This window comes from Manis javanica, chromosome 1 (genome assembly GCF_040802235.1).
Source record: "Manis javanica isolate MJ-LG chromosome 1, MJ_LKY, whole genome shotgun sequence".
Taxonomy (NCBI): Eukaryota; Metazoa; Chordata; class Mammalia; order Pholidota; family Manidae; genus Manis; species Manis javanica.
In genome coordinates, this window is record NC_133156.1 from 86,006,688 (window position 1) to 86,032,758 (window position 26,071).

The window sequence follows — 26,071 nt, forward strand, 5'->3', positions numbered from 1 at the left end:
TATGTCATATACTGTCCTCTATGCAGGGGATAGTAATTTCCTCAAATACGTACAAAGACATAGCTGCTGTGAAAACCTTCTCTGAAACACTCTCATCTACTGGGTTACATTCCTCATTTCCTGATGTGCCTAGTCAAGCAACTTGCAAGTTCATTGAAACCTGAGACTTTTATATGGAGTTTCCAGAATTCTGGAAAGAATTTTAGATGAAGTACCAAATCACACAAAAGCACAGATTTCAAAATACATGGATCAAGTCCAAAAAGTATTTGTGTAGACTTGCAATTACCAGTAGAAGTTCAAAGATGATGAATATTTAAGTTTTTAAAATACAATTTTTAAAAAGACTTATATAAACAGCAGAGAAACTTTCTGACCATTTATCCATTAACCAATGTAAAAAGCAAAAGAGTTATACTGAATTCATAGCTGCTTGACCTCATCAGGTCGGAGAGCCAGTGCTCCTGTCTCTGGTGTTCAAGTGCAGGTTTTCTTGGGAACAAGTTCAAAAGTTTTTCTCTCCATGCCACTTACTGGCTTAGACCTTGGACAATTTACTTAATATCTTCAGGTATCAGTTACCTAATCTATAACAGTGGGCATAATCACTGTTTATTTCATAGAGCTTTGTGAGAAATTAGATAATAAATCAAGTAATATGGAAAAGGGCTTAGTACTGAGCCTGACACACAGTAAACTCCCAGTAGATGGTAGTTGTTCTTGTCATGTTTTATTACTCGCTGTCATGGAAGACATGATTTTTAAATAAAAAAGGGAGCACAAATGGTGGCAAAGCTCATGCTTCTCAAGTTCCTTTGCTAGCAGAACCATATTTACCTTAGTTCTAATGAACTAATTAATAACTTGCCAGTAACAGTTAAGAAGTTTTCTCCTTTGCCCTCTTTAATTTTACAATCTAAAATTTCCTACATCGTATTAAATGTTATCTGATCACTTTCACTTTCCTTGTAGAAACCTAAGCTTTCCAAACTTTAGAAAAATTTTTCTTAATATACTTACTGGGTGAACACAGATAATCAACTTTAATTTTTTTAAAAGAATGATCAAAGGAAACCTCAGAATTGAAAACTGTTCCCTTCTATTTAATAAGTAAAATTTATTGTCACCTTTTTCAAAAGATAAAACAATTAGATTGGTTTATAAGAACAATATTCATTATGATAGTGCTAATTTGGAAGTTTCTCATTACACTCATTCATTTATTCGACAAACATATATCAAGCATCAACTCTGGGTCAGGCACTACTCTACAGCTGTAGTGTTACAAAGCTGACAAATAAGAATTGTCAGTTCTCTATGGGTAGAAAAAACAATGTGTATCTATAACCCCTGGAGAATTGGACACTCCCCACTTACTATGGTTGGTTCCTCTTCCCTTTTGCATCCCAAACGACTCCTCTGACTCACCTTAACATGCCTCCCTTTCCTTATCAGACAGCTATAGAGTAGTGTCTGGCACATTGTAGGTGTTTGATGTACGTTTGTTGAAAAAGTGAATAAGTATAATGAAATACTTCCAAATTAGCACTATCATAATGAGTATTTCTTAAATCCTGTGGCACTCATGATGCTTAGCAACTCGTGGCACATTGTGTGGGCTTGATGAACATTATCTGCTTTCATTCCTAATGTTTACATAAGCCACATCAAAGTTTACAGAATTTAAGACCTTGGAAGGATCCTAGTATAAATCATCTAGATCAATATCCCATGGTACAAGTGAGGAAATGAAGACCGTTATGTTGCTTGTCTCAGGTTGCATGGCTGATGAGGAACAGTATCTCTTGGCTAATCTCCCCTTTTCCAAATCTGGGCTCATGTCTCACCTTAGTGAGCTCACCCTGACTGCTGCACTGCCCCTTCTCTAGCACTTGATCTCTCTCCTATCTTCTTTCCCTTGTCTCTGTAGCACTGGTTATACCCTTATGCATTTTTACATGCACTGTTTGGTCCATTTCTGCCACAAGAACTTAAGAAGACTCCACACAGGCAGGGATCTGTGATGTATCTAATACCTAAACCAGTACCCAACACATAGTAGGTAATCAATACATGTTTGTTGAATAAATCCAGGACCCAAATACAGGTACTTTTCCTAATCAAGTCCTAGTCATCTTTTCAAATCTCAGGGAAATTTTTTCAGTTCATGGAATGAAAGGCAGGAGACGAGGAAGAGGATTACAAGTTTGGATAGCAAACATGCTTAGTTCCCACACTGCGCACAGCATCTTAGACTTGGTGAGAGTCCCTCAGAGGCAGGATGCAGCAGTCTTCCTAATGCGTGCATGCAGCTTTGAGGAGTATTCAGTTTACACTTGGTCACTGCAATGCTATCCTGCTCCTTATGTAAGATCTGCAGAGTCGGGATATGCTGGTGCAGAGTGGATCAGAAGGAGCGGAGTGAGTTTAATAATGTATGATCACAAACCATCTACAGAGCCAAAGTGTGATGGAGAATTAGATAAGTGTTATTCCAGCTTAATTTTCTCTCTTCCATTTAAAACTCATCTGGATTCTATTAATCTGTTATGAAAGTTAAATTAATTCATCTTTGTCTTTTTAAGGCCGAGGATGCAATTTGCAGCTACTAATGCAAACTCCACAAATATCAAGTACATTTTCCAAATTGCGTTCAGATAAATGTACACTGTTGGTAATTCTAACTAGAAAATATTGGCTATAAAGTATCAGAGAATTTCATCATGAGATTATAAAAATTAGCCACATCATGAGTTTTAGATGACCAATTCTAAAATATCTTATTACTTTACCATAGAACACAAAGCCAAATATAATAGGTACCTACTAAATTAGACAAACGCTTATCATTTAATCAACTAAGAATATCACCAAATGAATATAATAAATAAACCCCAAAGAGAAAGAAATATATATAAGAAAATATATACATATGTAAAAACTCATGCACTGCATACATACATGTATACACTTTCTTGGGCTGCTGAAACAGAATACTATAGACTGGATGGCATACAGACAACAGAATTTATTTCTTTCCATTTTGGAAGCTGGGAAAATCCAAGGTCATCGCATTGGTAGCCTCAGTGTCTGGCGAGAGCTGGCTTCCTAGTTCATTGATGGCTGTCTTTTCCCTGTGTTGCATATGGCAGAAGGAGATCAGAGACCTCTCCTGGGTTTATTTTATTTTATAAGGGCACTAAACTGTTCATGGGGCTCCACCCACTGACCTAACCACTCCCTATATATCACCATACTGGGATCAGGTTTCAACATATGAATTTTGAGGGGACTGAAACAGTCAGTCTACAGCATGCACTTACTGTAAGCAGGTGTTGGGGATAGAATGTGGAGCAAAACATCAGGTCTTTGTCTTAACCAAGCTTACAGTCTAGTGAGATACTAGAATTACTATGTGAGTAATGAACACACATTAGTATGTGTGTATCTCTAGTGAGATACATAGACATTACTATGAATATCAAACTATTAACTATTTTAACTGCTATGATTGAAAATTATGGAATGTTACAGAAAAAAGATAGCATTATGTGTTGCTAATTTTATGTATTCAAACAGAAACATTAAAAAATCAGTTTCTTTAAATTATAGGTGTAAGACAAACATGGCAAAATCTTTCTTCAACTCAATAGTTGCTCCACTAGATACACACTCACACACATAGTTACATATATATATGCATACATACACAATGGTTATAAAGAGAAAAGGCAAGGAATAAAATGATTATAGAATGGTATACAATTTCGATAAATGTCTTAATCTGTATTCAGAAATATAATTATTTCATACCAACTTTGCATCTGATAGCCCACGACCTAGGTGTCTTTGCATTTGTGTCCTTTTGAGAAAACCTGCTCATTCAGGCATGTGTTGAACATTGGTCTCTTTCATTCAAAACACTGGGTTATTCTCCAAGGGAGGACAGACCATCTCCTCAGTGAGCTTACTCACAATAGTATCAGAGGCACAAAGGTGACAAGAAAGAATAAAGTATGTGCTTAGCAGAGATGGAAGTATGGAGAAAAATGGAACTAGTTACCAAACAAAACGATCTTAGTATTTAGAACTTTGTATCCATAATCACTAAAGTTTTTATCTCTTAGATTAAAACCTACCAAATACATCTTAGGAACATTCTAAATTTGTTATTGAGTAACTCAGGATGCTGAAGTATATGTTATTTTATAAAGAATCTATTACAACAATAAATTTCAGATTGTTTCCAAGTATAAATCCTTTACTTAATCTGGTCAGGTAGCAACAACTTCACAAAAACAAGAGAAAGTCATTGCTTTCTCTGTCTCTCTTGGGTGTTTAAATCCGCAAATTTTGCAGAAAGCCAACGATCACTTGGAAACTTTCCCAAATAACCAGAAAAATTATCTAAATAGAGAAGACTTTCCCTCTGGTTGCAGCTTTGCAGGAACCAATGTTGACTCAGCTTTCAGCTGACCTATAGCTTAATGGCTTAATGTTAAAGTAATTTCAACATGCTATGTTTCTCTGATTTTATAAGAGATCACGAAAGAATAGCTTTCAATTTCCTTTTTGCTTTGGCTCTTTGTTTTTAAATGAAAAGTGGAAAATTACTGTTTTAGGAGAATCTTTTGGAATACAAAAAATCTACCAAAATGATAAGAAGCTAAAATATTGAAGTAAGAGGTATCAAATTGATAACATCCAGAAGAAGGAAATTTTTGTATAGAAATATTTTTATTTCAAAATAAAGAGTTGACATCACTAAGATATCTAAAAGTTCTCTAAAATTACTTAAAAAATATTTTACATATTTTGTAGTGTCATAATACAGTAGCACTAAGCATGGGTGCCCTCAAAGATGATTATCAAGTAGTCGGTACAAATAGTAACCATTTGTCTTGTTTTAATTAAACATATTGATCACTTGACTTGAGTGCTTACTCAGAGACTAAATACCACACACATAAGCTCTGAGTAGTGTGTTACTTGCTCAGATTATGCTCCAAGTGTATTGAGCAACGTAAGTTAAAGAATTCTTCCTACCTTTTCTAAACAGTGTCCACTCAAAAGTGACCAGGAATCTTAAGGATAAGAACACAGAAAGGCCATAGTCTGTCACATATACAATCACAAAACATGTTAGAACAGGGAGCATTGACTACTGTTGAGTGTGTCAATTCAGTGAAGGAGGTGGGAAAAAAGGAGAGTCCTGCTTCTAAGAATTGCTTGCAATTTTAAAATAAAAACACCACTGAAAACATATTCTAAAAGTGAGGAGATTTCCACCTTCAGATTATTCTGTTTGCAAATGGTACTTGCTTTGCTTTGTTCCTGGAGAGCACTAGAAATGACCTCTGACTGTTTGGCTCAGAGTTCCTGATGATAACACAGGTGAAATGAAAGACATGGAAGTCAAATCCAGACAGGTTTCTTAACAAATTGCAATATGCATTACATAAATTTCTTATTTTCTTCATTACATGACTTGGTTATATTTTCTTAGTTGTATGACTACATATTTTCTGTGTGACTGTAATGTTGCTAGAATAATGAACACTTTCACACAAGGCTGCCCCCCACCATTTTTTTCTTTTTTTCTCTTTTAAGAATAAAGAAATAAATTTTAAAGTTTTTCTCCATTAATATATTGTGAGTCATGAACAGTTACTAATTTCTCATATGTTGTATGTCATAAATTAGTGCTGGCAGGTTCTAAATCTCCAAAATCTGCATATGATCATTTTTGCTTTGTCTTTGTCATACAATCATTAACAAGGGGTCCTAATTAGCTTAAGATACTGAATGATGATTAGATGTTTAAAACTTCATTAAGATGTTTCCATGTGAACAGAATAACTTATTTTAAAAGATGAATAAAGGAACAATTTTTTATAGACTGCCCACAATATATTAAAATGAAAGTATGCTCCAGAACCAAGCTTCATGAACTCCAACCTCTTTTCTTATAACTATTTATTTGGCCTACATACAAAATTGAATAAACTTAGAAATGAGCATATGAAAAATAAAAAGTGTAAAAACACTTTTTAAAGGAAAAAATGTGAGAGAACCCCCAGGAGCCATGGGGTGAACCCCATTATTAGAGAGTCAGGGAGGGGTCTGCAAGCTGAGATCTGAATAGTGAGCAGGCGCATCAGCAACCAGGGCAGGGCATTCCAGGTAGGAAGCGTGGGAAGTGCCTATTCTCTGAGATGGGAATAAACACGGATTCAAACCAGGAAGAAGCCAGAGGAGATGCAGCCCAGCAGTGCAGAGGGTGTGGTCTAAAATGAGATTGGAAGGGTAGACAGGAGTGAGGCTGTAGAACTTTATCTTTGGCTCACATTTTATTCTAAAAGTACCTGAAAATGGTTAAAAGGTTTTGAATAAGGGGGTGACATAATATAAATTACAAAAGATCACAAGAATAGTGGATTATGGTGGGCCACGAGTAAAGGAGAGGAGAATTTAGGAGGATCTTGAGGTAGGTTAGGTGAGCAATTGTGGTGGTGCCAACAAGGATGGTAGTAGTGGAGATGGATGGAGATGAACCAGTTTGGAAAAGAAATGATGGAGGTAGAAATGGCAGCACTGGCTGATAGAGTGTATGTAGAGATTAAAGGAAAGGGGCACATCAAATACATCACCTAGAGTGTGGCTTGACAAATAGATGGATGATGGGGAGGCACAAACTAAATTGAGGGCGACTTGGAGAAGAAAAGGTTTGGGCAGGGGGTGGGGAAATTAGGCCATGTCTGGAGTTTCATGTATGACCAGCAGGTAGTTGGATGCTAAGGAAAAGAGTCCACTGCTGGAAAGTTGTGGAATCATCATTTCATTAGTGGTATTTATAGCCAGACTAGACACAATCTCTTGGGGAAGGAGGAAATACAGAGGCCAGGAGATGGTGCTGATGTGAGCTTTGGAAACTCCAATCTAGCAGGTGGGGTGAAGGAGGATGCAAAGTCACATATTTGCTTCCCAGAGCCCAAATCCTGATGTGCAGTAAATTTTTTCTCATATTATTTCCTAAAAATCCAAATTAATTGCAAACATTTAAAAACAGGACATAGTTACATAAAATCTGCATTCGTAGCATCACTTGAAAAATCCAGAGACTTGATGCTCTTCAGCCTGCACTCCCGTTGGAGAACATCAGTGGGCTCCTGCTCCGCTTCAGAATGGAGCATGTGTGCGTAGCAATGGGACGGTCCTTTCCACTCCCTGCTGTTCCCAGAACCATGGTGCTCCCTTCTCCTGCCTCAGCTTCACCCACTGGGCATTTGTGCTCAGTTTACCTTTCATTTTGTTTCAGCACTAACCTTAATACTTGACACAGTATAGGCATCAACTCATGATTGTTAATTAAGTAAAGAATCAAAAGATCCCTTTTTCCTCAAAGATTAACTCTGTAACAGTATTATCTTGATGTCTCCTACTTTAAGGGCAGACATTAACCATATCAGTGTGTAAAAACCAGTAGTGTCCTTTCTGAAAATTATGGATAACTTGACTTAACATTCACCACAAAATGGAAATGATCTGAGCAGAGACAAGTAGTTTTGAGCTCTACCCTTTTACCACATAAAGACATATTCCTAATTAAGGAGTGTGTGATTAATTACAGCCTAATGAAGAAAAATGACTCATACTAATGTTTCAGTTTCCCCATGCCCTTTGAAAGAAGCCTGCATTACAGTTAAAATCCTGGAAAATATGTTTAAATTAAGCATGTCATTCACCATGTTAATGACATGTTCAAATTTTACTTTCCATTTTACTTTCCTTAATCTCTCTATGACTCTGGCACCCCCATTTATTTTTCTGTAAGTCTAAAATAATAGGACAGGTGGTGTTCTTTATCCATAAATCTTTGATAATGTGGACCAACCAAAATTCTGAAGGTTATTAGCCAGAGCAGACAACTCTGAGTTGACAAAGATACTAAGATTTTCTCTGGTTCTGGGAGCAGTTATATTGGACTTTCTGATGGCAATAATATTATGAATTAATATTAACATTTAAAACCACTCCTATGTGCGATGCACAATAGGGCATGCATTACCTGGGCCATCGCATTCAGTCCTCACCACGACACTGTATACAAAGGTGGTGATCCTCACTGGAGCTGAGAGAGCTCCAGAAGCTTGCCTTGCTCTTACGGTTATTAAGTGGTAAAGCTGAGATTCAAGCTCAGGCAGGCTGATTCTTATGCCCCTAAACCCCACAGCCTCCTAAGCCTTTTCTTGAAAGCTTCTGAGTGAAGTAGTGGTTTAAAAAGGCCCCTGTTTTATTCCATTCAACTGATACAACTATGTGCCGGAAGAAAGCAAATCACAATGAAAAAAGAGTTTGGTCATGAGCTCTGGACACACTTTTCCTAGAGTTTTGGATGATGATTCTTAAAAAGAGTTAGAAGAGCAAGCAGGGGAGGCAGTTGCAAATGAATGCATTCTACTCCTCCCCCCCAGATGAGGAATGTATGGAATTCCCAAGAAAATTGAGGAGGGCACAGGAAGAAATTGGATTATAAAGATAATACCTTTTTTTTTTTGAAGGCTTTAATAAGGTAGAGTCTTGAAAAGCACCTCTGTTAAGAACCAGTAGATTAGAAGAATCATCATCAGAAGTTGACGAGATGTGAATTTCTCAGGAACCAATACTTTCTAGGAACTGTTTTCTGAAAGAGCACAGGAAAGAAGACAATGTAGATGATAGAAGCTGGTTTGCATACATAGCACACTTTGGACACTCAGTAAATGCTTGTTACGAAGAGCCAACATTTACTGGCCACTCAAGGTATGCAGACACAAGGCTGAATTCTCAACAGATCACCTCATTTAAACCTCACAAGAACCCTGGGAAGAAAGTAGCTTAACTTCATTTTACTTATGAGGAAATGAGGTACAGAAGGTTAGGTGACATCGAGTGTAAGAACAGTCCATATGCTCAACCATAAATAGTAACTGTTGTGAAGATAGATTAAATAATAATGAATTTGGAAAAACAAAAGTTCACAAAGAACTTAGCAGAACAGAGCTAAACATCCTCATCACACTTTACTTCTTCCTGGTGAAAAGAGATGGAGAAAAGGAAATAAGAAAAGGCAGAATATTTTCAGGATATTAACACAGTTGCAGGTTTATTTCTCAGAATAGTGATTTTTAACACTGTTCAATGGACCCTCTCGAGATACTTGGGGGTTCTTATTGCCCATTTCAAGTAGAAAAACTCACCTTTTATCAGGTTTATGTGACAAAGTTTTGTCTAAGACATCCTCTGTGGAAAAACAGCTCCACTGTCCCTAAAAAAAAAAATTAATATTCCCATAGATCAACATATAGGCTCTAAAATAGTGATAGTATTTACCCTTATTTTTTACCCTGAGACTTGGATATGGCAATAACATTCATGATCAATGTCACCAATGTGTTTTGGTGTTGGGTGGTTTCTGATTACAGAATCGATTTAGCTCTAAGGCAAAGAAGGAAGATAAATATGGTAAACACCTATAAGAATGCTCCATAACATGTCACATCAGATAATGCAGGTCTCGATGCAGAAAGGACACATGCCATTTAAGGAAATTGTGAAAATACAATTCTAAGCAATTTGTTTCAGCTGTAAATTGATAGGAAATAGCAAGAGACAAAGATTGTACAATGGTTAGAGAGAAGGTAGGCCCTGGCAGTGGGCTGGGGCAGGTGTGGGAAATGCTACGTTCTTGTAGCTTCTGCGACCAAAAGGCAGGGTCACACATAGTGAGAAACAACAGCAATCGCTTCACAGGAAAGAGCCTTACACATCCAAGCCCACCAAAGTGACAACAAATGTCAGAACACTAAGGAGCCATTTTTAAAACCTTGGGCAGTGTTTTCAGATGCTTTGACCTGGAGTTGACAATTGACCCTGCCTAGCAGTTAGGAATGTCAGGGCAGAATCGGCTTTCTGTTTGGAGGGATAAAAAACTTTGGAAAATAGATGCTGGTGGCTACACAACACTGAAAAGTCATTAATGCCACTGGTTAAAATGGCAAGTCTTATGTATATTGTACCACATTAAAAAAAAAAACTTCAAATGGTGGTAGTTTTTTTCTTAGGAGGAGATTGGTTTTTTTTAATGGCCTTATTTAGCACCTTCTTTAGTCATCTTAAATATACCCCAATTTTGTTTTGTTTTGCGTTTTTAACATTTTATTGGTCATTTTGCATCATCCACAATTTTAAAAAGTCATACTTTGATCCATAGCACCGTCTCCTTTTCCCTGTGATCTATATTTCTTTAGCAATGAACTGCCAAACAGAAGAAAAGATTACACTTTTAAAAGAACTCAGAACAATAGGTAATAATACTTCTGAATTGTTTTTCTGCAATAAAGTGGTTTTGTCCCATTGTTTAAAATACTTCATCTGAATTACAGAGCAATAAGGTCAGTCGTTCAGTCATACCATTGCTTTCATAATTTGGTGAAATTGAGTGATGTCCTCTGGATTTCACAGCAGAATTTGTAAAATAATAATGAGGCCTGCTGTTTTCCCTGGAGAAAACTGTGGTCTTTGAAGGGCATCAAATCTTTCAAGTCACTGTCATTGACACTCACTAGTAGACATGTGAAATTCCTATAACTTACAAATTGAGCTTTTGAAAAATACAGTCCTGCCAAAATGAACACATGTATGCCACGCAGTTTGATTTATTCTTTCATATTTCTTTTAAAAAGAGGAAAATAAGCAATACTCTCTGATAATCAAGGCTTATTTTTATCTTTTGCATTTTATTTGTTTTGCAATGGCCTATTGATCAGTTTTTATTTAAACATTCATTTCATACTGATCCAAGTTTTTCATCCAATGATCAGATTCAAGACATATTCTAGGCAAGATGGTGCAAAGTGTGTCACCAGCACTTTTGAAGATTCCCTTTTTGCTTTTTGTCCCTGACCTCTCTGCTCTCCAGCTTAGTGTGTTTCCTGGCTGACTGCTGTCATGACCAGCAGCCATTGCAGGCCTGACCAGAATCCTAAACTCCATGTTCTCATGGGGTAGACCTGTCAATCAAAAACCCAGAGCTCGTGGTTCACTGGCCAGGGCTCCTTCCTATGTCTTACTTGTTCTGCAACAGGCTGCTCCCACCAGCAATGCTCAATACTATATAATCTGCAGGGTCAACTTGTAAAAACAAGCAATCTAACAAAAAACATTGTTCTCAAGGCATGTTGGGGTTTAGGGTAATGGACATTAACAGCTCTCTGTCATGCAGTATGTTTGTTACACATCATACACCTTTCTTAAGGTTCTCTGAATTTTACTCAGGGACTTCCATGATCAATTACCTCAATGCTGCAGCTCCCCACCCCAAAAGAAACAACAATGGTAGAATTTTATACTTTCCTGCAGGCTTGTTAGAAAAACTATTTTGTGGGAAGCCAGTGAAGTTTTGGTGTCTGTTCAATTCTCATTATTATACTATCTAAATCATCATCCACTCACAGTGCTACAGTATAAGTAAATAAGACCTAAAAGAATCAGAATCCTATAGTTCTAAAATACTACAAGATGATAGTTAACCACAGTAAGTAGTTAGAAGTCTTAGTCCCCTGTACACAAGTTTTAATCTGTGCTTTAACTCTTTAATTGATAAAAACACTCAGACCTTGTACTCACTCTGGAACACCTTATGGTTATGCTAGACCACACAGTGGTTTCCAAGTCTCCTGTATAATACAGGTGGCATTTTATGTATTTTTCACCCCACATGATTGAAAACTTTCTAAGTAAGTGAAACCATGGAGAGTTACCCTATGCCAAAATAATACTCAATATCAGGTGATGTCATTTGAGAAATACTTTTGAAAATCTCTGCCATAAGAATAGCTAGCAGTGAGTGCACACTTACTTGTGATCAGACATTCTTCTAAGTGCTTTACATGTCTATTAGTCAGCTATGTATGGCTGATATTGTTATCCTGAATACACATAAAAGGAAAATGGAGCTTAGAGGCTGCACAACTTGCTCAAGGCCGCAGAGCTAGTAAATTGAGGAGGGGAAATGAGAACAAGGTCTCTATCACGTTAAAGCCCTAACTACTATGCCTATGCCAGGGCATTTGGGCATTAGTTTTAACTCTACAAAACTTGAAAGAATCATGAAACTTGAGCCTCTTGTAGTTCTGTGTCGTGTCTAAATTTAAACCCCAGCATGGGAAGGCCCAGCTCACTGGTGTCCCCCACCCCCAGGTACTGGGTGGGGCATGTTCCCTAGTACCCTAAAGCTTTATTGAGCAAACTTAATCATCAGCACCTTCTCTTCCTCCCACAAAGAAGACATTGGATGTAATCACTGGGGAGATATAAGGGGAAAGTTATATATTAGGTAGAGTTGGAGAGATTTACTTTTCATTTCTTACAATTCTGTGATTCTAAATAAGAAGATAAAGAATAGAATCTGAAGGAAATGCTAAATAAGCTAGGTTTTTGATTCATTTCAATTAAGCTGTTATCCCCTCATTTTATTATCATTGCAAGTGGGGGTACTAATGCTTTGCTAAACTTTTCCATTTCTGAGGATTGGGGCTAACTTATAAATGAAAGACATTCATTTTAAAATATTAATTTGTATTGGTCTATGACAAAAATAGAACCACTGTGTCTTTTTTTTTTTTGGACACTTTTTTGTTTTAAAATCTGAATCTTGTATATGCCATTAAGTGACTAAATTATGAAATCTGTCTTGAGGTGAGTGACTACTCTTCCTGGTTACTTGGGGTTCTTAAATGATTCACAGCCAAGGTTTCTTCAGTGCCCACTGGCTGAGGGCAGGACGGGCTGCAGAGCTCCATGACAGGCAGCTCTGGCAGTCTTTGAAAGCTGTGCACGGACGAGAAGGTGAGTTAGTCAAGGAGTTCTTATATTGCTTTCTCATTTTTAAAACTTGCACATCCTCAAGAGCCCTTGTCAAGGTCAAAAGCACAATGAGCTAACCAGGGAAACCCCAGAGAAAGCCAAGATCTGAAAATAACAGCGGGCTCTCTAGAGAGCGGCAGGCCTGCCGACTTGGCAGGCTTGGAACATCGCAGTGCTCTCTAGAAGGCAATGAAGGCCTGGGGGTAGGGAGAAGGCAAGCAAGAGGGCAAGGAGAGGAAAGGTGGAAGCGATCAGGTAACTGTAGAACAAAGACATAGCAGAAAGCAAAGAGTGAGGAGAGGAGATTCAAGGGAACAAGGAAACAGATAATTACTTGGTTAATCAGAAAATAAATATACCTTTGGATATACTTTTGACATTCAAGTTTTGAGGGGTATATTTCAAAATCTGGAACTCTTGTAAAAGCGTTTGCTAAAAACACCTTTCTGATAGCTACCCATTGTGCAAAAGTAAATTACATACATGTTGCTTGAAAATGCTCCAGAATTACATATCACAGGTGTAAATTTGAATAGAAGCCATAAATGTGTGGGATATTCTAAGTCCTTTGGCAAGAACCATACAATGAAAGTTCATCATTACTTTTCTTGTAATACAGACTCATTGTATTTGAAGGCTGAGCTTGAAAGAGATAAATTTACCTACCATGAATTATTTTCGGTTTATATTGATGAAATTAGTCATGGAACTCTGTCACTTCTCTTGGTCTTAGTTGTACATTTTTTATATTTAAGTGTAAAAGAAAAAAAGTAGAATTTATTATGAAATCATCACATTTGAGATGACTGGAGTCTTATATCTAATACTTCTCAATGATTATAATACACATCCTTTCTTCTTTCAGTGGTTTAAAAGACATGACTGCCTTGCAGAGATCCCCTGGGGGTTAGCAGTACACCTCCAGTGTAGTTCAAAGGAGATGACTATTCAACAGTACAGAGAAGCTCATCACTGTGGGCTACTCTTTGTCAGATACCCTGTATAGGTAGCAAACTTCATTTTATAAAACAGTCTAAAAACATATTAATGGTTCTTCTCTTTTTTTTTTCCTTTTTTAATTATAGCAGAAAATGGCCCCCGTCTACTTGTGGAAGCAGAACAAGCCAAGGTGTTCTCACACAGAGGTGGCAATGTTACACTGCCATGTAAATTTTTTCGAGACCCTACAGCATTTGGCTCAGGAACCCACAAAATCCGCATCAAGTGGACCAAGCTAACTTCAGATTACCTCAAGGAAGTGGATGTTTTTGTTTCCATGGGATACCACAAGAAAGCCTACGGACGCTACCAGGAGAGAGTGTTTCTCAAGGGAGGCAGTGAGAATGATGCTTCCCTGGTGATCACAGACCTCACCCTGGAGGATTATGGGAGATATAAGTGTGAGGTGATTGAAGGATTAGAAGATGATACCACTGTGGTAGCGTTAGATTTACAAGGTGGGTATCTATAAATCATATGAGACTTAGAAATGATAACTAATCATTGCTTTTTTTCATTCCGAGTAATGTCTAGTAGTTACCATAGTGGTGATGTGAGAAATCAAAAATCCATGCATACCATGTTTTTCTGGTCTTTTGTATTTTGAAGTCTTTCTTTGATTCCAGCTTTCATATTTGAAATGTACACACAATGGTTATATGCAAAATTGAAGCTGTTTTCAACTAGGAGAAACGTGCAGTGGAACTGAATTAACAACATTCAGAAACTGCCTTACCCTGTTCACCATTTAAATCTCACTGTATGGGTATTGAGAAATTCAGAGTGGATGCTTTTTTATTGTGCTTCTAAAATTATCTCAGTTTCAAAATAAAGCCAAGTTTTGTGAAGGACATCTGTTAACTAGAATACATGTAATTGTATGCTGTGAAGTAACTGGAACACTTTAACAAAAAATTAACCTCCAGATATATTTAAATATTCTTGTAAAGTAGTACATTTTTTAATGACCCAGAGTCTCTTAGATATTGAATATTAAATGGTCAAGGCATTTTGGGAGGAATTTTATTTATTAAATGTATAATATATTCAGTAGGCTCAAAAACCAAAATGTGTAGGAAACTAAACAATAAAAAATGTCCTTGCTGTCCTGTTTCCCCTCTGCCCAAAATTCTGTCTGACCCACATATAAAGAAATTCTTCTCCTTGGTTTCTCATGTACCTCAAAACATCTTACATTCATGAGTTTCAGTGTTTTTTTACACTGAAGGATGAATTTTGGCTGCATTGATAGAATTCATCCTTCCTTATGCACATGAACTGTAAGTATGTGCTTACTGGAAGCTCCTTTCACTTCCTAAGACAGACTTGTGCCTTTGGAAAAATATCTGTTGGTTAGCTCATCACTGAATATTTTACCTTCTAAATCCCATAGAATTCCATCATATGTATGGAGATTTCTTAGCTTTATGTACCTAATAAATTGCATGATGTCTTAAAGTGCATTTTTGTGACCTCTTGTCTCTCTTAGTTGTAGTTGTCAGCTCCTGATTGCATGCACCTGGTGCTTTCAGTTTTTATTGATTCATATTAATATCCATGAACATTGGCATTATTCAGGATGAGAGAAATAGCTGATTAGAGAAGACAGTCATTAGATATTACTTGAAAACCAGTTTCCTTTATCAAAAGGGCATCAGGCAATGGACAGAGCCTTGAGCTAATAGTATCAAGTGCTTAGGTTAGTCCCCGCTCTGGCAGTGTAAATTTTGTAACTGGGGCAAGTTACTTACCTTTATTGTACCATAGCTTCCTCATCAGTAAGTAACAGGTTGAAGTATATTATCTGTTCAGTTACTTTTTCTTCTAAGATTTTATGTTTATATGCCAAAATACTTCCTAAACTTTAATATTTCATATGCCTTATTTACTGTCTCCCTATATTTATTTTAAAATAATTTGTGGTTATCATTTATTAGCTCTAACTTCAGGTTCCAATGTTTTTCATTATCAATTACATTCTTACATGTGACCATCTACCATCAGGCCAGTTTCACTTAAGCTCCTGTCAATCTTCTAATGTGTGTAAGTAAACCAGGGAAGTGTATCATTTTAAATATCATGATTAAGTTCCATTTCCAATGGTAATTGCACAGTGTGTTTAATTATATTGCTCCTTTAATACAGATTAAGTACTGTGTTCTCCAGAAGAATTTTCCACGTAGAAAAATATCATTCTTCAGAATGCCCAAATTATATGGTTTTATATTTATATTACAAGATTTTATTCTGTCTTAGATTCAGATTTTTATATATATGGTGTATACATAAAGTCATAAACTCTTCACAGAAATAGGCTACACTTCAAACCTGTTGTTTCCTAGAGAACTGAGCACAGTGCCTTGCTCTTAGTTGTGACTTAAGAACTGTTTATTGACTCATACTAATAAAAAAAAATGCGTAAATCCTTTTGGAAGAGTGACCTACATGTGAGTTGGAAGTAGCTGTAGAATACAATTTTTTTGCACATAGATTCTTGGAATAGGGCCGTATGATTAGTACCTATTGCCCACACTGCTAGAAATAGCACCTAACCAGAGGCAAGCCTTGTACGAATGTAACAAGAGTATCACTAGAAATTCATGAGCAGCTTAGACTACATAATTCATCTCAGCAATCAACTAATATATAAATAATGATATGAAAAACGTGATATTTGTGCTTCCAGTCTTCCATTGTATTAGTGTTCCATTGGTGAAAATGAGGCCAAATACACAAAATATAGTCCAAAAACTTTCTGAAACAGAACAATAATTTCAGATATGTACCAGCACTGATAGGCACTGTAAAAGGCACTGGGAAGGTAAAATTATGCTGATAGTCTCTGCCTTTTTTTTTTTTTTTTTTACTAAAAACATTTACTTTATGGAGTTATTGAAATTTACTTTTAGCTGTTCAGCTATGGTCTAGGATGAACTAGACCATACAATTATAAATCACAGAATGTGTTTTTGAAACATATTTTGACTGACTAAACTACTCACATCATTTGGTATTATTCTTTTTCATATAATGTATCATCCTTATTAATCCCCTTTGTAGTGATGCATACCAACCTTTCATGGAAAAATAAAGAACTTTTGATTATACTTTGACCATATAAATAAAATAATTATACACTCTTTTTTCTCTCCCATGAAAGTTTAACTTTTCTTAGGTTTTTATAATGCTGAATGAAAGCAATCACTATTTACTCCGTAATTCAGTTGTAGGAATTTTGTTTTCTCCACAGAGCCAAGGCTTCTGCATTTATAGTCCTAGATGTTGAAAGTTTAACATCTTAGCTGAAAGTAAAGTAAGTAAATAAATAAAATAATAACAAACATGTAGTTCCAGAAATGTCTGTTTGTAAGAAACCTCTGATTGTTGAAAACATCTGAGTGTAAGAAACAACTGATTGTTGTACCAAATGTGCATAATACAATGAAACTTTTAAACCCTGACTAAGACATAGATACTGACTTGGATGTACTTGGAATGTGTTCTTTCCAGAATCACCAAAGATTAATGAAACTTTAAGTAAATCTTTTGAGTTAATAGAACAATAAATTAAATATTTACTTTTACAATAGAAAAACAGTGAAATGTTAATGTAGGGACTTGCTTTGACTTCAAGAAATTGTTGCCTGAAATTATGTTAAATTAGAAAGGAACTCAAGTAAAAAATCTATTGCACTGGATTTGGAATTGAATCAACAATGTTTCAGCAAAACTCAATGGCTTATTAAGGGCAAATTACTAGAGAAAAATTTCTCCTAATGCCCATGAGAGTCCATTAAATATACTACAGTGAATTTAAACATGGAAGGTTGCCTGGGTCTTTGAAATTGTTATAAATTATAATATCCTACGTTCTCCACGATTACCATCTTGAGCCATTTGGGAACAAGAATCCAACCCAAATGGTTTCTTTCTCTCTCCAGACTGAAATATTTTGAGATTTTCTCTCACTTGAGGTCGAGCTGCCAAGAAAATCTCTGCTGGATAAATTAAACATATTCCTTTTCATTGGCATTCCTGGGCTGCTGAGGAAAGAGGATGAGGGCCCGAGGGGACAGGGAGTGCACAGCACTTCCTCCGCAGCACAGGCTGGGACCTTAGCTGGGGGCCTGGACCATCTTGGACAGAGCCATCTCCAGCCCCACCTCCCCCATCGCTGCCGGGGGCAGTGGCAACCAAGAGAGTCTTTTCCTCCTTTCTTTGGCTCTGATTCAGCTTACAGATCCCTCAGCCAAAAACCTGAGAAGGCAGGATGAGATCAGGAAGCCTTCCTGGACCGCTGCCTCCAGGGGACAATGCCAGCTGGACTGCTCTGGAGGGACAAACGTGTCCTGCTGGGGCCTTCAGTAGACACAACTTGATTGAGGCCATTGAAAGTTCTTGCAGAGTCTTCAAGGACAACTTCTAAAACATTTCCTATCTATTGGTTACACTATTAGTGAATTATACATTCACCTTGAATAAATCTGCAGGCTCATAAAATAGCAACATGTATTATAATCGGCCGAATTACTGTGTCATTGGGACAATTTTTAATATTCCACATGCTAAAATATTAATTATTTTTAATTATGTTCATGTTCCACAAGTTCAAGGCAAGGCATTGAACAATCACCCCAAATTAATTGTCTTTTAGCAACTATGGAGGAGATGCTTGCTGCAGTAGTCTTTCAAGTCCAGCAAACGATATAACTTCGCTTTCTCATGATGTAATCCTTATCCAAAGAAACTGAGAAAGTTGTGAGACAGCTCAATCACTTCCCATGATTATTTGACTGAACTGAATGCATTTGGAAAGCCATAGTATCTGCCTAGGCAAAGTCAAGTGTCAAGTCATACTGACTACAAAACTAAGTGTTTTGCTCTCTAAAATATTTAAACTTACTTTTTTGCCATTAACTTAATGAACAGAGGTCTATTCTGAACCTTCCTTGCAAGACAAGCTTCAAGAAGATTTTTTTTCTACTTGCAATAAAAATGTTTTTAAAGGTTTAGTTTCAGTTTGCAATATATGAATATGGAAGCTAAAAAAATAGTAATGGAAATGTTTTGAAATGAAGGCTTACTTTGGTTGCACTGTTCAATGACAGAAAAAAAATAAGGGCTTCACTAAAAGTTGAAATAAGTATGAAACCCATGATTCTTTTTATGGGGATATGCCTCACTGTAAGGAAGTGTCTTATTAATATGAAATAAGACTGCTTAATTAGGTTTTTATTGCATATGCAAAGGAACACTTTCGAGTTTCTAATAAAAAAGCCCCATAAGTGAAAGTTACTTATCTGCAAGTACAGGATAAGTTTTAGGAGCACATGTGAAAAGAAGTGTATGTCTACATTTGTATCTATTTTTAACGTTTGTTTATACATTTAAAAGACTATATAAAACTAATTACTAATTATATAAAACTAGTGCCAAGAAAAAACATTGTGTATTTTGATAAATACTTCCTGAGCATTATTTCTGTGTCCCTTCCCACTCATAGTATTCAATGGTGAATTTTTCCAAGGTGAAAAGAACCCAGTAGTAAGACCCCACATTAGGGTCAGTAACTAGGGACAGAAGGTACATTCTCAAGGTGGGCTATTTAGAAAATAGAATCTGCAGATGGATCAATTTAGAAAGGAGAATTGTAAGGCTCTTAGCAAAAGAGTTAAACCACTGAGATGATCAGACCACATAGCTAATTTTGAGATGCTCACAGCTGACAGGCTGTTTCAAGGGGAACAGGACCCTGAGAAATTGTTATGAGGTGACTGAAAAGTTGGGCTTCGTCTGATGGAGATTCTATGATGTTTTTCACCTGTCAAGTGGATTTGCTCCTACTAGGTGCTTTTTGTGCCACAAATGATCCTTTGACTTCTCCTTTGGACAGGTGTGGTATTCCCTTATTTTCCACGACTGGGGCGCTACAATCTCAATTTCCATGAGGCCCAGCAGGCTTGTCTGGACCAGGATGCTGTGATTGCCTCCTTCGACCAGCTGTACGATGCCTGGCGGGGCGGGCTGGACTGGTGCAATGCCGGCTGGCTCAGCGATGGGTCTGTGCAGTACCCCATCACGAAGCCCAGAGAGCCCTGTGGAGGCCAGAACACAGTGCCTGGTGTCAGGAATTACGGGTTTTGGGATAAAGATAAAAGCAGATATGATGTTTTCTGTTTTACATCCAACTTCAATGGTAAGATATTAACAGTATTTCTTTCCTATTCCAGAAACTAATACATACTACAAACACTACACTTGACTTTTAATCTCACCTACTTTAAAAAAAAATAGGAAAAGAAGAAAGCTTTGATGTATTTCTTCAGTTTGAAAAGATGTAAAATTCATTAATATCATACTTGAAAAAAAAATCCAAATAAGCAAAGTGCATATTTCCACTATTCCTAGGTTTTATTACATCCAATCATTATTACAAAATAGTTTAAACTGTGATATTGTATGGGTTCTGTTTCTTATCACTGAAGATAATATGGCCCCTACATGGCATAGATATGTGTGCCCTGGGATGTAGGTCTCTCAGTTGAAGTACGGGTAGCTTCTGTGCCAGGCTCTCCACTAAATTACAGTGTCAGTATATCCATAGATGGAGAACAGAACTCAGGCTAAAGAGTAAACTTTATTTCTCTGGTAAAGAGAAAGCTCAGGGTAAAGAGAGCTTTGCTAGAAAAATAAGTAGCAATAACATAGGAGGTGAAAGCGAAGAGACCCAGGTTGCCTCAGTGTTCATGACTGATGTGGTGCATTCAATGTCGCTCCCAACCCTGTCTCACTCCATTGAGGGCAATTAAATAATTGTCCAATTATTAAGAATTTTAAGATGGTGACAGCAAAGCATTAAATCAAGCATCGGGCCCTGTGTAACTACCCAGGTTGCATACCCAAGAAGCAAACCTTGGCCCCATCATTTTATATCTTAGTTCCGTGGAGGCATGCTTTGGGGAAAAATAGCAATGGATCAGATATCAGCAAACTTCGTGTAAAGGGCCAGATAGTAAATACTTCTGGCTTTGTAGGCCACAGGGTCTCTGCTGCAGGTACTCAATGTAGCTTTGTATACTGTTAACACAGAAGCAGCCACAGACAGTATTTAACAGATGGTGTGGCTGTGCTCTAATAAAAGGCCATTTGACTCATGCCCTATAGCTTGCCAACTGCTGGTAGAGATGATAGAACTAACCCTCTAGCCAGTGATCCACTGGCCTCTACCCTTCTTCCAGATTACATCATCTTAGTATAGAAAGAACTGGCAAGCATTAATTTATACTTCAAAGATCAAAAATCTATGTCTAATGAGGGGCAGAGGGACATCACATTATATAATATATAATCAGATAAAAGTCTGACTCTGTTCTACCTGAAACTAATCTGAGAAAATCTTCTATCAGTGTGTATCACTTCACTCAGTTGCTGTTATATTTTATACACTTCATGCATATTTAATACATGTTGAAGGGATTCTAGTAATCAGCACCATTTGATAAGTGGTTGAGCCTAACTTGCTCTTTCATATGAAATCAAGAAACGGTTAGGTGTCAGGCTCCCACCGAAGGACACTGAAAAACATTCATCTTCTTTTCTGTGAGTGAACAGACTGAGTTCACATTCTGAGCCCGTATTATTTATGGCAAGTGACTTCCTGTATTTTTTGCATTTTCATACTGTAGTCTTTGAACAAGAATAATGTCTTATTGATACCTGTAATGAAAAGGACTTGAGGGCTTTTGATTTTTTTAAATGGACTTTTATGTCAGGAATGGTTTTTGATCCTTTCACATTCAAATTTGCCTCTCCAGAAACTTGTTCTGGGGTTCAGTCTTGCTTCAGCTAGAATTTAAATAGCTCTTGCTTTTAACGTGGAATTCCGTCTCCGCTAGCGCTACAGAGGGGCCCTTTTAGTCACTAATTAGCTAACAGAAACTGCATCTGTCATTTTCCTTTCTTTTATGAAGCCAGCAAAAGGCATGTCTGAACACATATTAAGGGGCAAGGAAAAAAACTAGTGGAGCACGACCTAGGGACACTACGTTTAATTGACAATCCTGTTCCCAAAGCTTGACTGACATCGCCGTATATCCCCCTTCATGAACTGAGAAGCTCTTCCGTTCGGGGCTCTTTCCCTCTCCGTTGCTCAGCGGCAGACAGGCACAGTAACTCTCTCTCTTTCTCTCCATAGGCCGTTTTTACTACCTGATCCACCCCACCAAGCTAACATATGACGAAGCGGTGCAGGCTTGTCTCAATGATGGTGCTCAGATTGCGAAAGTGGGCCAGATATTCGCTGCCTGGCAACTTCTGGGATATGACCGCTGCGACGCAGGCTGGTTGGCCGACGGCAGCGTCCGCTACCCTATCTCTAGGCCAAGAAGGCGCTGCAGTCCCACTGAGGCCGCAGTGCGCTTCGTGGGTTTCCCAGATAAAAAGCATAAGCTGTATGGTGTTTACTGCTTCAGAGCATACAACTGAGTGCGCCCCAAGAGCACATCAGTTTTAAAGTCAGTAAGAACATGTGAAAGGTTTTTTTTTTCAATATGAACTCATGCAAGTTACCAAAACTGTGATAACTCTTTTTTTTACTTACTGTAAAGAGTCATTTTCATAAAGACCAATTCATTAATTTGTTTTTGTAAAGCTATCATTCAATATATATTATAAATTAATATAATGTTAAAGGAAGCGCTACATAAGGAGGCTTTAAAGCGAAACTGTTTAGGTTACATCATCCCAACGAAATATCCTTTCATGAACGGGGCATGCAATAGCTTGAGGATTGCTGGGATTAAATTAAGGAGAGTAAAGCTACTCAGAGCAGCAGCTTCCACAAGCACAAATTTTAAACATTTGTACAATTTCAAAATGCACTGCAATAAGCAAATTAGAGCAACAGATTTGACATACGGGCTTCTTTACATAAACAGATTCTGAGAGGTTGTACGAAACTCAGTTTCACAAGGAAACAATCTACACTTTTCTAAAAGTTAGTATTTCAAGTCTCCAATAGACAGAATATTTTACTCTTTAAAATCCTGCCTTTTTGACAAAAATAATAATTTTTATGACTCCAATGCATGGTAACAAGCACAGCTAAAACTCCTTAATAATTCCATTTATATAAAGTACGAAACTTAAATAAGCAGACAATATTTAACCAATGAGAATCTCCTACCTTCTTCTAATTAAAATGACACATGCCTGAGAAGAATTGTTTAATCTTCTGAGTAGCTTTACTGAGTTATATTTTAATTCTAAGGGCCATTTGCTAAGCAGCATTTAGCGTCTACTCAGGGCAGTTATATAGATAAACTGCTGGACAGAAAAATTGTAAACTTTAGCAGCTTGATTTTATGTTAGCCTATGAAATGTTACTGTCCTACAAAAATAATCTTTAACTATTTAATATTTCCTTATTTACATTATATAAAAAAATTAAGTCCCAAAAGGTATGAATAACTATACACCTGCCTAACAAAGAAATCAGGACCCACCTTTCAAAATTCTTATTATTATTCCTATTTGTATGTACACTAGAAAGCCCAATTGGTGCCTGTGTTTGGGGAAAAACGTCAACAAAGTAGTTCTAAACCTTCCTCCATGTAGAAAATGTGGTCAATGATGTCATTTTCCTTGCTGGTCTTCATTAGGCTTCAATGAAAAGCTGAAGCTGTCATCAAAGAGTTTACATACTAAAATCTTCAGGGCTTTAATGAAAGGGAAGGCCAGCTTCAGAAAAACAGCTTTCTACATTAGCAGCTCTAATCTTAAATAAAGCTCTGCTTTCCTATATTTTTATGACTGTTGAGACCCCACAGGGACCAATATTTGTATTCAAATTACATTTTATGATTTTCCATTGTTTCACAATGAGTTCTAATAAATGGGATTTAGTATAATAATCCAAGTATGACATAGCTGGTATGCTTTCATGAATGTTTTTATGTAGATTTTCCTCCCATGAACATGAGTAAATAAATCTGTTTCCGGAATTCATTGTGGTTGCATTTAAAGCTCTGTAATAATTCTAATAAATTTATAAATGTAGAGTTACATGTATGGAAGGTATAGAACAACTGGAAATCCACGAAACCATAATTATAGTCATACATTATCTAGATAAAGTATTATAAATAAAAGTAGATCATTTCTTTTATCAAAGCATAACTGGAAATTTTCAGATGCTTTAATATTAAAGAATGACAATGTATGCATGCACATTTTTACATTAGGTTCAATATGGAAATTGTACAAAAATATAAATCCAAAGAGATTATAGGGTTTAACTCAAACACTGCTGATACAAAGAGAACTCAAACTTGTAAATTAAAAATACCTGCATGGTTTAGTTAAGATGAATATATTATTTCAGGAGGGGATGATCTCCAAAATAGTGACTCTGACACCTCAAATACGGGGGTTAACTCACTGGAGGAAGCCCATACTTGAACAATTATTAACTACATTACAAGAATTTTATTGGAAATGCAAATGGGAACAAATTTCTACTGAAGTTAGATATATAATTTTCAGCTATTGCTGCAGAACTCTACCTTTATAATAGTAAGCATAGTAGCATTTCTTAACTTTTGAATACTTACTAGTGTAGGAACTGGTGCTGAACAAAACCTCTAGAATGACTGTTAGCTGAATAAAATATATACCAATTGCACACCATTTTTCCATGTTTAAAAAAAAAAACTTGACATAATGAATACTACTGGGCAGAATTTTTATCTTCTGCTCTCCCCCAAAGAATCAAAATCCCCTTACTCCCCCCTTTGGACACCTACTTGAATAAATTTGTTTCTTTTTTTAATGTTCTCATTTTGCCATTTTTCCACCAAACATTATTTTCCTACTTCATTCCCCAAGATATCTTACTGAGAATGTGTGAAATTAAAAGGATATCCTAATGCCGTTCTTAGTAGAAAGTCAGTATAACATTGGCTAATACAGAAACTGCTCCTCAAATTTGGGTTCGAAGAGCATCAGAGTGAGGAGGTGGGAGACTGGATTAGGAAATCTTGTTTTGACCATTTTGTCCATTAACACTTGTGGCCCATATAAGGAACAAAGTTTATCCACAAATTTCACTGAGGTGTCTGTATTTGAAAATGCAAATAAAATGATGTGTATTAGAAGACAGGATCGGAATGAAAACAAGCTAGTCATATTAACACTGGAAGCCATCTTTTAATGACTGCTGCCACATTTTATCAAAGTAATTTTTAGTCAAATATGGTATTTGTAAATTTAAACTTTCTGTCATACATAGAAAGGGGGCAGGTACCTGTTAAAGTTTTATTTTATGCAATAATATAGTCGCTTCTTATTTTGGCAATTAGAAATAGACTCATAGGAGATTCCAATTTGGTTGCTGGCAGCCATGGGGTTTCTTGATTTCAGTGCTCCAAAGAATATGGTGGTTTCATGGTGTAGCTGACCACTAAAAAGGGGAAGATTAAATGGGAATTACCTATCAGTTTTCAGCATAGAATGCATCAAGAATATTCAATGGATAACGACAGAATTTTTTGAGAAGTCAATTGTATCATAGCTCACTACTGCCAGAGCAACAATGGTGTATGACAAAGAAATGAAAAATACAAGAGTCACTAAGCCACCTGATTAAAAGAAAATCAGTATTTCAAGGCATTCAACACCTACTGAATACATATCTGAGGAGAAGAACCGATCTGTATTACAAAAAAAAAAAATGTTTTCGTTTTCTGTAAGATACAATGAATGGTAAACATTAAAAGTCAATTTTGTGTTACCGTAGTATCTTTTGATTCTTCTGAGTTGTGGAAACTTAGGTATTATTCTTTCTGTCAAACTCTATAAATACATAATTTCAAGAAAAGACATTTAACTCATCCTTGTTCTGATACACTGGAGTTCAAATTGTATACACATAGCAATAGCCATTTTCTATTATTTTTGCAAAGCTAAGAAAAAAATATTTTCTGCACTGCTAAATCAGCAACAGTATGATCCCAAAATCTATTGTCTTTTCTCTCTGTATGATTCAAAGCACCAGATTAGCAAACCTGGAAATCTGTGATGTCATTGATCAGAATAATGTACTTGAGATACATTATGTTCAGTTAGCACTGAATTAAAAGAAAAATCTTTATTTTCACAGTAAAGTCCT

The 26,071-nt window shown here is 36.6% G+C and overlaps 1 protein-coding gene across 3 annotated transcripts in view; it reads left to right on the plus strand.

Moving 5' to 3' along the window:
- The window catches only part of HAPLN1 (hyaluronan and proteoglycan link protein 1), a 62,110-nt gene extending 38,204 nt beyond the window's left edge, over positions 1-23,906 (plus strand). For all 3 annotated transcript variants that reach the window (XM_017675796.3, XM_017675795.3, XM_073234419.1), the window contains 3 exons: positions 13,992-14,363; positions 19,799-20,101; positions 22,100-23,906. In XM_017675796.3, coding sequence (XP_017531285.1) covers positions 13,992-14,363; positions 19,799-20,101; positions 22,100-22,389 — 965 coding nt within the window. In that variant the 3' untranslated portion in view covers positions 22,390-23,906. The remainder of the gene's footprint in view (positions 1-13,991; positions 14,364-19,798; positions 20,102-22,099) is intronic.
- Positions 23,907-26,071: the final 2,165 nt, after the last annotated feature.